Here is a 14,297-nt window from a genome sequence, read left to right as displayed (position 1 = left end):
ATATATTAGGCTTTAGCGTGGCCACTTGCTATTTATATGTTGCAAGCGGCATGCAGTGTACTTTAATCACTCTATTTAAACTTTCGGGTATTCTGACTACAGTAGAAAAATATTAATAATTGAATTCATTGCAAAAAGAAAAGAGAAATGAACCACAACAGAGACCGACCATATGAAATAGGATTGGTGAATGACGACAACAATCTAACAGATGACCAGGCAAAGGGTCTGTTTAATTTGTTTATTGACACCTTTAGGATAGGGGATGACTACATATACAGGGAAGAACTAGCAAAGGATGAAAGGCTTCTAAGAGTTACTGTGGAGCATATGAGCATGTTTGATTCTCGGTTGTTTGAGGGTGTAATGAGCAGGCCTCTTCACTACCTTGAACTATTCAGAGACGCTATTAATGATCCTGGTAAGAAAGAGCGGTATATTGAAATTGTATCACAGTCAACAGTTACTCCCATAAGAAAGTTAGACTCTGCGCATATTAACAAGATATCAACAATTAGAGGGATAGTTTTATCTGTTTCAAGCGTGTGCTCAAAGCCTCTTGCGCTGTATGCGTTCTGTAAGACATGCTTAAACGCAAAAGTGATCAAGGAGACCCTTCCTAGGAAGTGTGAATCATGCAGCAGCTCAGATAGTTTTGTTGCGTCGCCCGAAAAAAGCATTCTACAGGATGTGCAGTACATAAAGATTCAGGAAGCCTTTGAAGATCTGCCAACGGGAGAGATATCCAGGCATTTAATGGTGACTGCTGCAGATGGTCTTGTAGACCGGGTAATTCCTGGAACATCTGTGACCATAACCGGAGTGTACTCTATTGGAAACACAAAGACCAATATTCCTTTTATAAAGGCAATGGGAATATCAGTGAGCGAGCAGAAGATTGGAATACTTACAGCACAGAAGGCTGTACGAAAGGTCACAAAGAAGTTCACCAGCCTTTCAAGATCTACGATTGTAAACAGCATATCTCCAGAAGTGTTTGGGCACAAGGATGTCAAGCTTGCTTTAGCATGTGCTCTTTTTGGAGGAATACAAAAGAACTTTGAAGATGGAATCCGGGTCAGGGGAGATATTAATGTTCTTCTGCTTGGTGATCCTGGTATTGCAAAAAGTCAGCTGCTGAAGTTCCTTTCTGGTGTGTCCTCCCGTGGGGTCTACACAAGCGGTAAAGGCGCCAGTGCGGCTGGTCTAACAGCAACAGTATGCAAGGACAAGTTTGGAAACTTTTATCTTGAAGGGGGTGCTTTGGTTCTGGCAGATGGTGGCCTGTGCTGCATTGATGAATTTGATAAAATGCAGGAGAAAGACCGTGTTGCTATCCACGAGGCCATGGAGCAGCAGACTATTTCTATTTCAAAGGCAGGAATAGTCACTTCTCTAAACTCTCGGTGTGCTGTAGTGGCGGCTGCCAATCCAATATTTGGAAGGTATGATGAGAATAAGGCTCCTGGAGAGAACATTGACTTTGGAGTAACAATTCTTTCAAGATTTGATCTGATATTTGTTATTAAAGACTCAATGAGCGCAGATAAGAAGATTGCAGAGCATGTAATAAGCCGATTTATCAACAGCAACAAAGAGGAAAAAGTACAAAACAGCATTCCAGAGCACATTTCTATAGAAGAGCTTAAAGACTATGCTGAGTATGCAAAGACCATCAACCCTGTGATAGAGGAGGAAGCAGCTCAGAGGCTGCAGGCATTCTACATTCAGACGCGAAAAACCGCAAGGGCCTCTCGAGATACAGGAAATGGAAGTGTTCCAATCACAGTAAGACAGCTGGAAGCAATTGCTCGAATAAGTGAAGCGCTGGCAAGAATGGAGCTAGAAACTGTTGTGACCACTGAGCATGTAGAGGAAGCAATCCGGCTGTTTACGGAAAGCACCATGAAGGCAGTTGCTATGGGGCATTATGTTGAGGGTATGCCTAGGCAGGAGTGGATTAAAGAGTTCTCACAAGTTGAAACTGCTATAAAATCCTGCCTGCCTATTGGGCTGTCCAAGCCATACAAAATACTAATCAAAGAACTGTGCAAATATCACAGTGAAGGGGTTGTTATGCAATGCCTTGATGGCATGATTCGAAAGGAAAAGCTCTGCGTAGCTAATGGAGGAAAAACAATATTAAGAATGCCTTAGGGTCCTCTCTTCTATATCTAGTCATAAATTTATCATAATAAATGCGTATACTTTATATACAATTGACATGTTTCTTCATCTGAATTTTAGGATTATACTATCCCTAATCCATTTATGCAGATTATAAAGTACTACACTCTCTTTTGATATTTTATATTGATTATTATATATACGTCAATCTGTACCATAATTAAATTTCGGGCTATATATTTTTATAAGTTCTTCTCATACCTTACTTATATTAATAAACCGTTTGAACTAAAAAGATTCCTTAGAATTAGTTAATAGTAGAGTTAGTAATATATGCATATGGTTTATTAAAATTAAATATTATTTATGCCTTACACAAAATAAAACATGTACATAATATGTAAAGAATAAATAATATTTAATTTTAATAAACCATGCACAGTTCACGTGTAATAATAAAAATATATTTTGATTGGTTTATGTATGCACTATATTAATTAAAATAGAAAACTCAAATACAGTTAAGAGAATTATACAGAATAGATAAAAAAGTTATATAGAAGACAATCTACTCTGCTAGCACTATTCTGCTGTCTAATGTATGATCCAGTGTAAAGCAAATATACCACAGAATATCTACCTGAATCCATATGTTCTGATATAAAAGAATTCTTTGAGATACATAATGGTCGATATGAGTTAATTACCTATGAAATGCAGCAAGCGCGGTCCAATATACTGTGGAGTTTTAAAGGTTCAAACATTCGCTATAACAAAGACAAATGTGAACTAAATTATATTCCTGTATAAAAGAATAGTAAATCTGATAGATTAAGAACAATACATCACCATATATTTTCTTTATTTCTTATAGGAAAATGGTTGGTAATAACCAGCCTGAAAAATCCATAATACTAATAGTAGTATAAGAAATGGCTGAATACTTCTTATAAAAATAGATAGCTAAGTTTATTTAGTATTTCTTACAATAAAGAAGTAAAATCTATATATTATTAAGCTCTATTCTATGGCTGTTTTGGCTGTTTGTCTTTGGTTAGATACAAAAACTCATCTGTATGCTTGTCAATTACCTCCTGCCAGTTATTAAATAACTCAGCGTTGTTTTTTGTGCATACTTCTGGATATAATATATTTTGTTTGTACTCATCACACCCCGCATTATCAATAACTCCTCTAGTATCACCGAATTTTTCATTATAGTTGCTAAAATAGCTGTGTGAGAGTAGAAGAAGCTCACCAGGTACTTTTGGAATATTTCTTTTTTCTGTAGAAAATACTAACTCAAGAGCCTTCGGAACATCTAATGGGCCTGCCAGCCTCTGTGCTGCTAAAACTGAAAAACCTATCATTTTTCGGATCTGGTGAATCATAAAACTCTGCCCATGAAGCACAACTTTATTCCACTTTAGCCCCTCTGCAGTATATTCTTCTACTGTTATTTTTTTAATAAACCGGACAGGGCCCTTTTCTTGCGTTAGGATAGTAAAATTATGGAAATTGTGTGTTCCTTCCATCTTTTGTAAGGTCTCTGTGAATATTTTGGTTTTTCTGCTAATGTCTTCAGAAGTATCGCTTTCTGTTACATACGCACTCTGCGGCACAAAGTACTCATATACCCTTGACTCGCAGCGATGTTTTGCATCAAAGTTCTTTGTGGTCTCTACAAGCCTGTGTAGAACAATTCCGTGTGCTGGAAGAGATTCTTTTAATTTATTCTCTAAGTCTTTACAGCTTCTTCCTTCTGAAATTTCTATTCTTAAAGAAAGCACTAGCATTGCTGCGTGCACACCCTTATCTGTCCTAGAGGATCTCTGCAGAGCTACTTTAGAATAATCTTCTGCATTTCGCTCTGATATATAATGTAAGGCGTGTATTTCATCACACACAGTCTTTTCTATTGTTTTCTCCTCTTTGTTTATTTGACTGCCTTTGTAGCCTATTCCGTTATATCCTATAATTAGTGCAACTCTTTTCTTTGCCATTTAAAATATTTTGCATTTGTTCATTTATTATAGTTTATCCATTAAGTCACCAATCCTGTATAGAATAGCTAGTTGCTTTTTTATTTATAATTTCAGAAAACTTAAATTTCAGAGTATTCTGTTATTCTACTTTATACCTGCCACGATTTATTATAACCCAAAACAGCCATAAATGGCTCTATTCTATAGTATTTATATATACGTATGTTATAGATTTACTTATATATAAAATATACATTTTTGATATAAGAATATATTGTGTCAGTCGGCCTGAGTAGAATAAAGGTCTATTATGTACTATAAGTATTATTAAGGTATCGTGTAATGAATTGCATACACACTATATAATAAAATATAAATAAGCTCATCTATGTTAAGTGTAAGTTATAATGGTATAAACAGTTCCTATTTAGATTCGGGTTGTATCTTTAAGTCTGAAGATATTTACAAATTATTAGAAATCGGCCTTTGTTTTCTAATAAAAACCTATTATGTTTTTTGGTTATTGCAGGGAATTTTAAAATATGAATTTACTCATGTAATTCTGAATTTATTTGCTTGTTGGCTTCTCTTTCCTTACTTGCACAACCCCGCCCTCTTCCTTTATTTTAAAAACTTTGTCATCAATATCACAAACCAAAGTGTCATTAACTACCGATCTATTAGCTATAGTATGGGATAGAATTTTCTGTAACTTTGATTCCTTGCAGTCCAAAGAAAGGCCGGATATGTTTTCGTTGAAGTCCCCTGAGAAGTGAAGAGTCAGTGAGTCTTTGCTCCTGCTCACTACATGAATATTGTGTGTGTTGTGGATTTTTATACTATACAGCTTATCCTCAGAAACACATATACCATCTTTAGAAGTATCCTCAACAGGCAGATCGTATTTTTTTTCCAGATTATGATTTCGTGCAATGGGATTCACATAAAGCTTTTCTACCCAGGGCAGTTTCAGCGCATCTTCCATATTACCAATAAACTTTATGCAGTAATCCGAAAGATGGATTACTGGCAGGTTTTTAAAGAAAAGCTGATATAGAGATGGCTCGCACAAAATTATTATGCTTTCTTCTTTTAGTGCCCGAGATATTTTGTGGGCGCTTGCCGCATTAAGTCGAGGTGTGCTAAAAAGTGTTGACGTAATTGATGATTCTTCCATAAACCTATCAGCAAATGCGTCTTTCTTCATTTCATACAGCTGCATTATTTTCTTAAATCCGGGGTGTGCTACGTATACATTCCTAGCTTTAACCAGGCTTAGAATATGCAGAGACATTTCCACAGAATGGTTCAGAATGTCCATTGTAACGACAAACGACTCTTTTTTAAGTGACAAGGCTAGAATCTCTTTTGATAAATCTTGAATGTTTTTTGGTTTGTTATCTAAGAACTGGTTTACAATCAATGATACAGGGGTTTTTGATGGTTTCATTTCATGGGCAAGTGAACTTCCTCCTGGTATACCATATGCATACGCGCATATTTTTTCTTTGTCCTGTGCAACTGCATACATAATCCAGCCAAGGGATAGCCCTGCTGCCTGGGCTGTAATAGATAAGTATGTAAAGTTAATTACCTGGTTGTGCCGTATTATCTTCACCCGCCGTGAAATTTCTTTATACTCTGATATTGACACTATTTTGGTGTGGGGCTGTGGTTGATGTTTTTTTCTTGTGATTGGCCCCAAGGATACATAATACTTTAATCTTTCTTTCATTTGAAGATAAATATAGTCTGTTAAGTAAATAGTTACATCGCTTTCTACGAAAAAAACAGAGAGAGAGTTACTATTCGTAATAAATATACCGGTAATGTCGGGAGGATATTCTTTGATCACTTCTATTTCAATATAGCCTCGGTCGGAAATGCCGCATAGCTCAACATCACTGTCCAGAACTTTTGATGGAGGATCAAAAAGAAGAGAAGTTTCATGGCTTTCCATGAGATACCCATCCTGGGTGGTCCCATTATGAGCAATTGAGAGTCTTTTGACTTTCATATTATGTAAAAAATTTAACTATGCTAATAATGAAGTATTTTCTTGACAGTAGTATTAAAACTGTTAGTAAACAAGAGCTGTCTGATTTTCTAGACCAAGCAGATTATGAGAAAATAGGGGTTCAAGTGGCAAAGAATAACTACGAATCTGGCAAAGAAGTGTGCGACATTGCAAAGCAGGGTGGCATAGAATCACATATTCTAGCAGATTCAGACAGATGCTGTATTGATTGGATAGCCGCCCAGCACGCACAAGTCAACTGCATTATTAAAAGATCCTTTTCCTGCCCCTTATTAAATGTATCGCGGAGTAAAAAGCTAATAGAGAAATATTCTATATTACAGTATGTTCCAGAATGCACTCTTAATCTTGATATTTTGGACGGCGATGTGCCAAAAGATAATTCTGTAGATCTTTCAATGCATGCAGTGTGCTTGGCACTTGATATAAAATATAGTGCACACTATAAGGAGATACTTGAATACTTGGAAAAAGTGCTGCAGACACAAATAACTATGTGGTCATATTCTAAAAGTAATAAGCCCCAATTGGCTCTTGTTCTTTCAGAAGATCAAGGATTTATTGACTACTTTATAGACAATTACAACTACATATTGCTTACAAAGGACATATTAGAAAATAGGCACAAGCTACTAGACAAAGTGTGCGCAGACATACAGACACTTGACGCAAGAAAGACAAGAGCAATAATTTCTAAAATGGCATATATTGAGGTTCTAAAACAAGCAAAGAGGATAGGAATTGTATTTACATCAGGGGATCATATGGATCTGATCAATCTTATATCAAAGTATTTAGATATAAATGGAAAGAAGTTCTACCAATTTTACATTAATGGGCTAAAGCCAAATAAGCTGGGAAACTTTGTGGGGATTGATGTATTTGTGGTGATTCAGTGTCCATTTTCCAGTTTTAAGTTTGAGGAAAACATAATTGCAATGCGGCCGTATGACTTAGTATTAGCATTTTCTGAGGAGTGGAATGGTGAGTACATAACAAATTTAGAAGTGGCAAAAGAAAGAATATCAGAGGAAATAAAGAAAATCACTGCACGCACCAAAACAGTTGAAACCAATGAAACTTCTATAATGCAAATAACCAGCACATTAAATGCCCTCAAGCTGTCTAAGAATGAAATATGCACAAAGGAACAAGCAGAAAAATACTTCCAGACCGGTGTATATCTAAAGAAAATCACTGGAATAACAATAGAAGAGACAGTAAAAGAAACAACCGATGACTTAGTAATGGGATACTCTGGAATACCCACAGAGTACAAGAAGTAAGTGCTGCCATGCCATATCTAGTAAATAAATATAGACAATATTAGATTTATGCTATTATTTCGCTTTGATGCCAGTTATACTCTAATTTCATACGGATGCATTGCTTTGGCGCTGCTATCTCTCTTTTCTTTTTAGTTTTAAAATTGCAAAAGTTAGCTGAAATTATTTTGGGTTATCTATACGCTCTTTAAAGTATAAATAAATTCGGGTTATTCGGGCTATTTTACAAAAATTGTAATATTTATATATATGGTATTCTTTATTTATTAATAGCTAGAATAGTATAATAAATGCCAATTAAAATTATTAGTGGCATTTATTATACATGCTAGACATAGTCACTACATCAGTATTTATCTACTGAGCTTATCTCTGATAGTAGAATTATTAATTTTCTTATATTTAACTCTGTTAAGAGGCTGTGTATTTTAGAATATGTAGAGTGTTCATCTATTCGGGTTATTCTTAAATAGCCCGAAATTACTAGATTTAATACTTTCACAGTTCTTTATACTGGATAGGCCTGCCCAGAATATATACGGGAAGCAGAATATACCTTTGTTTTATCATAATAATAATGCACTACCTGCGCTATTCGGGTTTAGTGGGTATTTAAAGGTATACTGCCGGTTGTGGATAATTTGGGTTATATTTCAATGTGGCCATCGTCCTCAAGATAGAAAAGATCATTCAGTGGCCCACTAATCGCTTTTAGTCTATTGCAGTTATTTAAGTGCTCCACTTCTATACGCACTATTCCCCATATGATTCTTCTGCTCATCTCTAGGAAGCACATTACTAATTTAATCTTGAGTTTGGCTTCAAACTGGTAATCTTGCATTGCCAGGCTTACCAGAGGGCTTGAAACTGCCAAAATTCGCACAATTAGATTAAACAGGCAGGCAAAAATATACACTTCTCTGTGGTATACCTTTGGCCTACTCCACAGCATCCAGTCAACATACACATCCCAGAACATTCCAAAGCCGTTGGAAATTAGTAATGCACCCACGCACACCCAGATATTTATAGTATCAGATAAGATCAGTAAAGTATCACTGGTAAATGAGATCATATATTTTAATGTATTATACAAGTGAGGAAATGGCTGCCGGTTCGTCTTCTCAATGTGTCTTCTAATGCACTGGAATACACGAATCATTATAGGAATATACAAAATACAGCATGTAATCTTGGGCCCTGGGGCCTCATGCAGGCCCATGGTGATTGACAGAAGCAGCGCAGAGCGAATGCTTATAAAATAGTCTGCAATAAAAAAGTGCTTGAAGTGAACTTTTCCTAGAACACTGCATGCCAGCACCTCCGAAACCGTCTGTAATAGGTACATACGAATTTCCTTATAAAAGTGATCTATTGGCATGCAAATGATGCACACTGTTAAAATATATATCAGCCAGCTTGGTATATCTAAGTACCCTGCAACCGAATGCATTAAAAATACAATGGTGCACATAAGAAAGTAGCTGGATATTTTAAACTTTGGCTTAAGGTTTAGCTCAAGAATTAGACTGTAGTTGACCAGGTTTTTACGGCACACATAAAACAGCACTCCTAAAGAAAGGAAAAGTATGTCAAATGTATAAAGAGCTCCATAGTACATGATATTTGTATTATTCTGCAGAGAGAGCCCCATCATAAATAGGCCAGCACTCATCATCGCGCCTGCAGCAAAGCTCTTTCCATCTCCCTGCGCGTCTTCTTCTGTTAAATCTGCTACAAGTCTTTTTGCCTTATCCCTATGCCTATTTGGCGTTATTTCCTTATGCAGGTACCTTGTAAATTCAATGATTTCCTCTACAGTCTGCTGTACAAATGTGGATCTCGTGCGTATTTCCTCCATCATTCGGCCCTGTATGCTTGTTCCATTTTTCTTGTCATACTTCTTTAATATTTTTCTGAACCCTGTTATATTCATACGCTTATACTGCACAATTTTATTCAGAGCAACATAAAATTCTAAAACCTTGTTCTCCCGAACTTTGTGAATTGATTTTTTGGGTAGCCTTTCCTGCCGGCTTCTTTTATGCCGAACACTCACTGACTTGGCCATGGCCAATTTCCAGTTCTCATATACCATTTCATATGCATATGGAAAGTCCTCCTCTGGAAATAATTCTAGCAAATCAGCTAAGCCCCGTAATATTCCTCTTTCCAATATTTTATAGAAGGCCTCTACTTTCTCTACTTCTTTATTAATCTCACTAATGAACGCATCCTCTGTCATATCAATCTTTTCTTTTAGGTCTTCATAATTCAAATACTTAGCTCTCCATTCTTGCACTTGCTTTTCTTTCAAAGTTTTACTAAACTTCATTAAAATCCAGGGGACACTCAAAGAATATTTCATACTTTAGTTTTCTCCTAAATCTTCAATCTTTACAAACTGCTAAAATTTAACAAATATAGACAATTCTCTGTTGTAAATAATCAATTATATGCAGAATTATCTAATATATACCTAAATTGCCAAAATCCACAGAACTTTATATGAAAGAGTATTCTAGACAAAAATATGAATAAAAATATCCCGAAAGAAGCTGTGGTGGTATATACAATTTAAAGGGGATTATTTCATAAATAGCATGCATATGCAGAAGCATGCCTTTCAAATCAACTATGGTTCGCTTCTCTGTTGTTGTTTGTCGTGTAGCCACCAATATAACTAGCTATCTTAATTTGAGCTGTATTTCAAGGCATATATATGCATGAGGTTTGCTTTTAAGCATATTAAAATACTTATATACAGTTTAATTTGTGCTATTTTCTTTCAGTAACAATTTCATATTTTATAACATCAGTATGCTGCTTTATATACCATTAACTATATAAACTATCTTTAATTATCCATATTTATATTTAAATCACTTGCACATTGTGATTTTTTTATGGTTGTTGGGCGCAGAAATCGATTGATTTTCTCTCCATTATATTTTCTCTTGTTTTTTTGTTTCTTTCCTTTATTTTATACTTTATTATTACTCATACTTTATTAATTATATTCTAGTATACATGCCATTATGTGAGAATAATCATCAGAGATATGAATGTTCCTTTTTAGAGTATTAGCACAATGTTTACAATATTTTATATTATTAGATAATAAATAAACCCATTCAGAGATTGAATTAAATTATAAACACTTTCTATTTTTATATTTCTTGTAAATAGTAAAATAATAGATGCATATACAGACATAAATTTACAAATATCTCATTTTCTAGTATATAACCCAAATAATATAATGTGCTAGTATATAACCCGAACTTGATTCTTAATAGTATTATACTGCACACAGATTCTTCCTTTTTCAAATATCAAATATATTTAACACCTCAAATAATTACACCCGCATTATTGCCTATTCATACGCTAGACAAACAAAAAGCACTTAAATGAGGCTATTCTGATATATTCGGGTTATTTCTGGTTATACAATAGACACTAGGTAATAGACTCTGATTGAATAGAATATTAATAGTTGTAGACGGATACATGTAATTTGTTATGTGGCACTAGGGTTATTTAAAGATTAATATGCACTACCACACTTCAATAGCCCAAAATACAATAGAAATAGCTTTAACCACAGGGTAAAACAACAAATCCTCCTATGCACTGAAATAAATCCTAGAACAAAGAAGTTTTTATAAATGCATCACTGCATAGCTATAATTAGAAGATAATTTAATTATTGTATGATGGGTTTAAATTAATTAATTACATATTATGAAAAAATATTCAAACAAAATAAATGGACAGTTTACAAAGCGCAAGCAGCTTTTTAGGAGGAATTAAAAATGTTTCCCTTCACTGGGAAGTGCCTATTTTTAGTGCTTTTATCTATATAGTGTGGGTTGTTAGAAACAACAAGAGAATTAAAGAAAAAAAGGAGAAGAAAGAGATACTTAATCCTCAACTAAGTACATCGGATAAGTCAAAAAAGTCTTCTTCTGTTACGCCAAAAAGCGTACAGTTAAAGACATTTATTTTTGCACATAACATGGGGATGTCTATCTTCAGCATGCTTGTGTTTAAGAAGACATTTGAAGTTATCTACACTGGATTCATAACGCTACCTTTTGAGAAATTTATAGTTGACCCAGGCAATCAGATGGAAAAGAAGTTATCCCCTTGGATCTGGATATTCTACATATCTAAATACTATGAGGTAGTAGATACTCTGATACTGTTTATGAGTAACAAAGAGAGCTCTTTTTTGCAGATGTATCATCATGCAGGGGCAATTGTTGCTTGTTGGCTTGTTTCTCTTTCTGAGTCGTATAGTGGCTGGATATGGGTAGTCCTAAACTCCTTTATTCACAGCACAATGTATTTATATTATGCAATGACCGTAGTAGGAATAAGAGCTCCATTTAAGAGAGCCATTACATTTATGCAGATAGGGCAATTCTTTGTAGGGCTGTTTTTTGGCGCAATCTATATCAGTAGAGAGACGACTTTTAGCAGCGAGCCAACCCTTCGATTCTATCAGTATTCTGCTATTATTTTCAATATTGTATATGTTATTATTCTTATAGGTCTTTTCATTAACTTTGAAAGGCAGACATACAGAAAAATATCTGCTAAGAAAGCACCAGTGACGAATCAGATAGAGTTGACAGAATCTGTACCGGCACCTGTTCTTGCCTCTAAGTCTTCAAGTGCTCTCCTAAGCCCCTCGTAAATGAACCAATTGGCGGGTGTCTTAATTTACCAATAAAAATTCAAATATACATATTTACAAAAGATGAATGCAGTGGGCATGGACAAAAGAGCAGGCTTTTCTATACTGATCGAGTTATTAGGAACTTTCTTGGGTACATCATTTATAGAGGGGCGTACATTATATATTTTTATTGCACTGTCTGTAATAACTTTTTTGCTAATAATCATCATAGGAAGGATGGATCCTGGCACACTTTCCAGAAGAAATTCAAATTATTACAATAGTGTTTTATTTAAAGACTATACATACCGGGTTATACAGGATAACAAAGCCATTGCAGGAAGGTCATTCGAAAAGAAAGGAGTGCAGCTTCATTCAGAGGTATTTTGCAAAACATGCGGGATATTCCGCCCATCGGGGACTTCTCACTGCAGAGAGTGTAATCAGTGCATTGCAGTCATGGATCACCACTGTGTGTGGCTAAGTAATTGCATAGGGGAAGTAAATTATCCGTATTTTATGAATCTGCTGTCAATTGAATGCCTTCGAGGGCTTATTTTAGTTGTCTACAGATGCATGCAGCCATTCCCAGAGTTCACATTTACTCAAAAATCTATTTGTTTTTACATAACACTACTATGGTCGTTCATGTTGACTGCGTTTATCTCTGCGTTATTTGGATACTTTATGTGGCTAAATCTCAAGGGGTATACCTCAAGGGCATACTGCAAACCGAAAAAAGTTCAGTGCAAAGATTAAATTTTTTATGGAGAACAGTGCGTCCGGTATGAATAAAGGAAGTATAAAAGAGCTAGCAGATTCTGACATAGAAGAAAACACAGAGGAGGTGGAAAAGATGAAAATAGTTTCTGGAAAGGGATTCCCCAAAACAGACTTATTCGCATGGACGGAAGGGTATAAAACCGTTGGATTTCAAGGAACTCATCTGCATCAGGCGATAGCAGAGCTTAAAAAGATGCGGGCAGCAAACAGTAAAATATTCTTAGGATACACAAGCAATCTTATATCTTCTGGGCTAAGAGACATAATAGCATATCTTGTTCGAAATAAATTTGTGGATGTTCTGGTGAGTACAGCAGGTGGTGTTGAGGAAGACATAATAAAAACTCTAAAACCCTCCCGGCTGGGCCAGTTTGACATGGATGGTGCAAAACTAAGATCCCAAGGGCTAAACAGAGTAGGAAACATTCTCATACCCAACGAGAACTACTTTGCGTTTGAAGACTGGATGACCGAGTTTCTTAATGATATCATCGAGGGCAGGCTAGAAAACAACCCAGAAAGCACAGAGATCCAGGGTCTTGGAAGTGGATATCGAAGAGTTGACGATATATCAATTATAACGCCGTCAAGATTCATTTATGAGCTGGGGAAGAAAGCAAACTCAGAAGAGTCTGTGTACTACTGGGCATACAAGAATAATATTCCTGTGTACTGCCCAGCTATTACGGATGGATCGATTGGCGATATTATAACATACTTCAACCAGCGAAGAAGACTAGTAATTGACAGTGTTGAGGACATTGCGAGAATAAATGGAGAGGGGCTATTTTGTGAAAGCACCGGGGCTCTTATTCTTGGAGCAGGCGTGATAAAGCACCATATTCTTAACGCGAATCTATTTAGAAATGGTCTAGACCACTGTGTGCTAGTTAATACGGCACAAGAGTTCGATGGAAGTGATGCTGGTGCGCGGGTAGAAGAGTCGGTGTCCTGGGGAAAGATCAAGAAGCACACCACCTCAGTAAAAGTGCACGCAGATGCCACTCTGATTCTTCCTATTCTAGTAAGTGCAGTGTGGCCAGACGGGATTTAATATCATAATGAGACGTATTTAGCTAGAGAAGATGTGCATATTAATATGTAATTTGAGCACTAGTGCATAAAACCTGAAATATTCAAGAGTATTCTTTGTAATAAACAACATATTTGGTCTAATTTTGCGGTATTATTGTATTCTTTCATCGTTTAGGCAATTCCAACAACTTAAGCATATACTATCAGATTCTTATTGCCCCTACCTACTAAAAATAAAACTATTTATGCTTTCTAGTTTAAATGTATACATCCCAATATAAAGCATTGTAAATTACTTATAGCCTAAAATTCAATGAACATTCTATTCGCAGAAGTAGACAGAAAGGATCAGAGAA

General features: G+C 35.6%; 8 protein-coding genes across 8 annotated transcripts; 5 read left to right on the top strand and 3 right to left on the bottom strand.

Moving 5' to 3' along the window:
* Positions 1 to 147: 147 nt before the first annotated feature.
* On the top strand, positions 148 to 2,204 carry NEPG_01606 (minichromosome maintenance deficient protein 5; the record flags this gene model as incomplete). Its single annotated transcript, XM_013203980.1, has 1 exon — positions 148 to 2,204. The coding sequence occupies one exon, from the start codon at positions 148 to 150 to the stop codon at positions 2,155 to 2,157; it is 2,010 nt and encodes a 669-aa protein (XP_013059434.1). The 3' UTR covers positions 2,158 to 2,204.
* Positions 2,205 to 3,152: 948 nt separating this feature from the next.
* Positions 3,153 to 4,130, bottom strand: NEPG_01605 (uncharacterized protein; the record flags this gene model as incomplete). Its single annotated transcript, XM_013203979.1, has 1 exon — positions 3,153 to 4,130. The coding sequence occupies one exon, from the start codon at positions 4,128 to 4,130 to the stop codon at positions 3,153 to 3,155; it is 978 nt and encodes a 325-aa protein (XP_013059433.1).
* A 538-nt stretch (positions 4,131 to 4,668) lies between these two features.
* On the bottom strand, positions 4,669 to 6,129 carry NEPG_01604 (uncharacterized protein; the record flags this gene model as incomplete). The annotated part of the gene is made up of 1 exon (XM_013203978.1): positions 4,669 to 6,129. The coding sequence occupies one exon, from the start codon at positions 6,127 to 6,129 to the stop codon at positions 4,681 to 4,683; it is 1,449 nt and encodes a 482-aa protein (XP_013059432.1). The 3' UTR covers positions 4,669 to 4,680.
* A 20-nt stretch (positions 6,130 to 6,149) lies between these two features.
* On the top strand, positions 6,150 to 7,465 carry NEPG_01603 (uncharacterized protein; the record flags this gene model as incomplete). The annotated part of the gene is made up of 1 exon (XM_013203977.1): positions 6,150 to 7,465. The coding sequence occupies one exon, from the start codon at positions 6,150 to 6,152 to the stop codon at positions 7,434 to 7,436; it is 1,287 nt and encodes a 428-aa protein (XP_013059431.1). The 3' UTR covers positions 7,437 to 7,465.
* A 223-nt stretch (positions 7,466 to 7,688) lies between these two features.
* On the bottom strand, positions 7,689 to 9,804 carry NEPG_01602 (uncharacterized protein; the record flags this gene model as incomplete). Its single annotated transcript, XM_013203976.1, has 1 exon — positions 7,689 to 9,804. One exon carries the CDS (start codon positions 9,802 to 9,804, stop codon positions 8,083 to 8,085), a length of 1,722 nt encoding a protein of 573 aa, XP_013059430.1. The 3' UTR covers positions 7,689 to 8,082.
* A 1,404-nt stretch (positions 9,805 to 11,208) lies between these two features.
* On the top strand, positions 11,209 to 12,173 carry NEPG_01601 (uncharacterized protein; the record flags this gene model as incomplete). The annotated part of the gene is made up of 1 exon (XM_013203975.1): positions 11,209 to 12,173. One exon carries the CDS (start codon positions 11,209 to 11,211, stop codon positions 12,139 to 12,141), a length of 933 nt encoding a protein of 310 aa, XP_013059429.1. The 3' UTR covers positions 12,142 to 12,173.
* A 31-nt stretch (positions 12,174 to 12,204) lies between these two features.
* On the top strand, positions 12,205 to 12,882 carry NEPG_01600 (uncharacterized protein; the record flags this gene model as incomplete). The annotated part of the gene is made up of 1 exon (XM_013203974.1): positions 12,205 to 12,882. The coding sequence occupies one exon, from the start codon at positions 12,205 to 12,207 to the stop codon at positions 12,880 to 12,882; it is 678 nt and encodes a 225-aa protein (XP_013059428.1).
* Positions 12,883 to 12,889: 7 nt separating this feature from the next.
* NEPG_01599 (deoxyhypusine synthase) lies at positions 12,890 to 13,960 on the top strand (the record flags this gene model as incomplete). The annotated part of the gene is made up of 1 exon (XM_013203973.1): positions 12,890 to 13,960. The coding sequence occupies one exon, from the start codon at positions 12,890 to 12,892 to the stop codon at positions 13,958 to 13,960; it is 1,071 nt and encodes a 356-aa protein (XP_013059427.1).
* Between the last annotated feature and the right edge of the window lie 337 nt (positions 13,961 to 14,297).

Source organism: Nematocida parisii, assembly GCF_000250985.1.
Source record: "Nematocida parisii ERTm1 unplaced genomic scaffold supercont1.4, whole genome shotgun sequence".
Classification (NCBI taxonomy): Eukaryota; Fungi; Microsporidia; genus Nematocida; species Nematocida parisii.
Note: the sequence above shows the minus strand (reverse complement) of the source record. Positions and strands in the feature narration are given on the sequence as shown.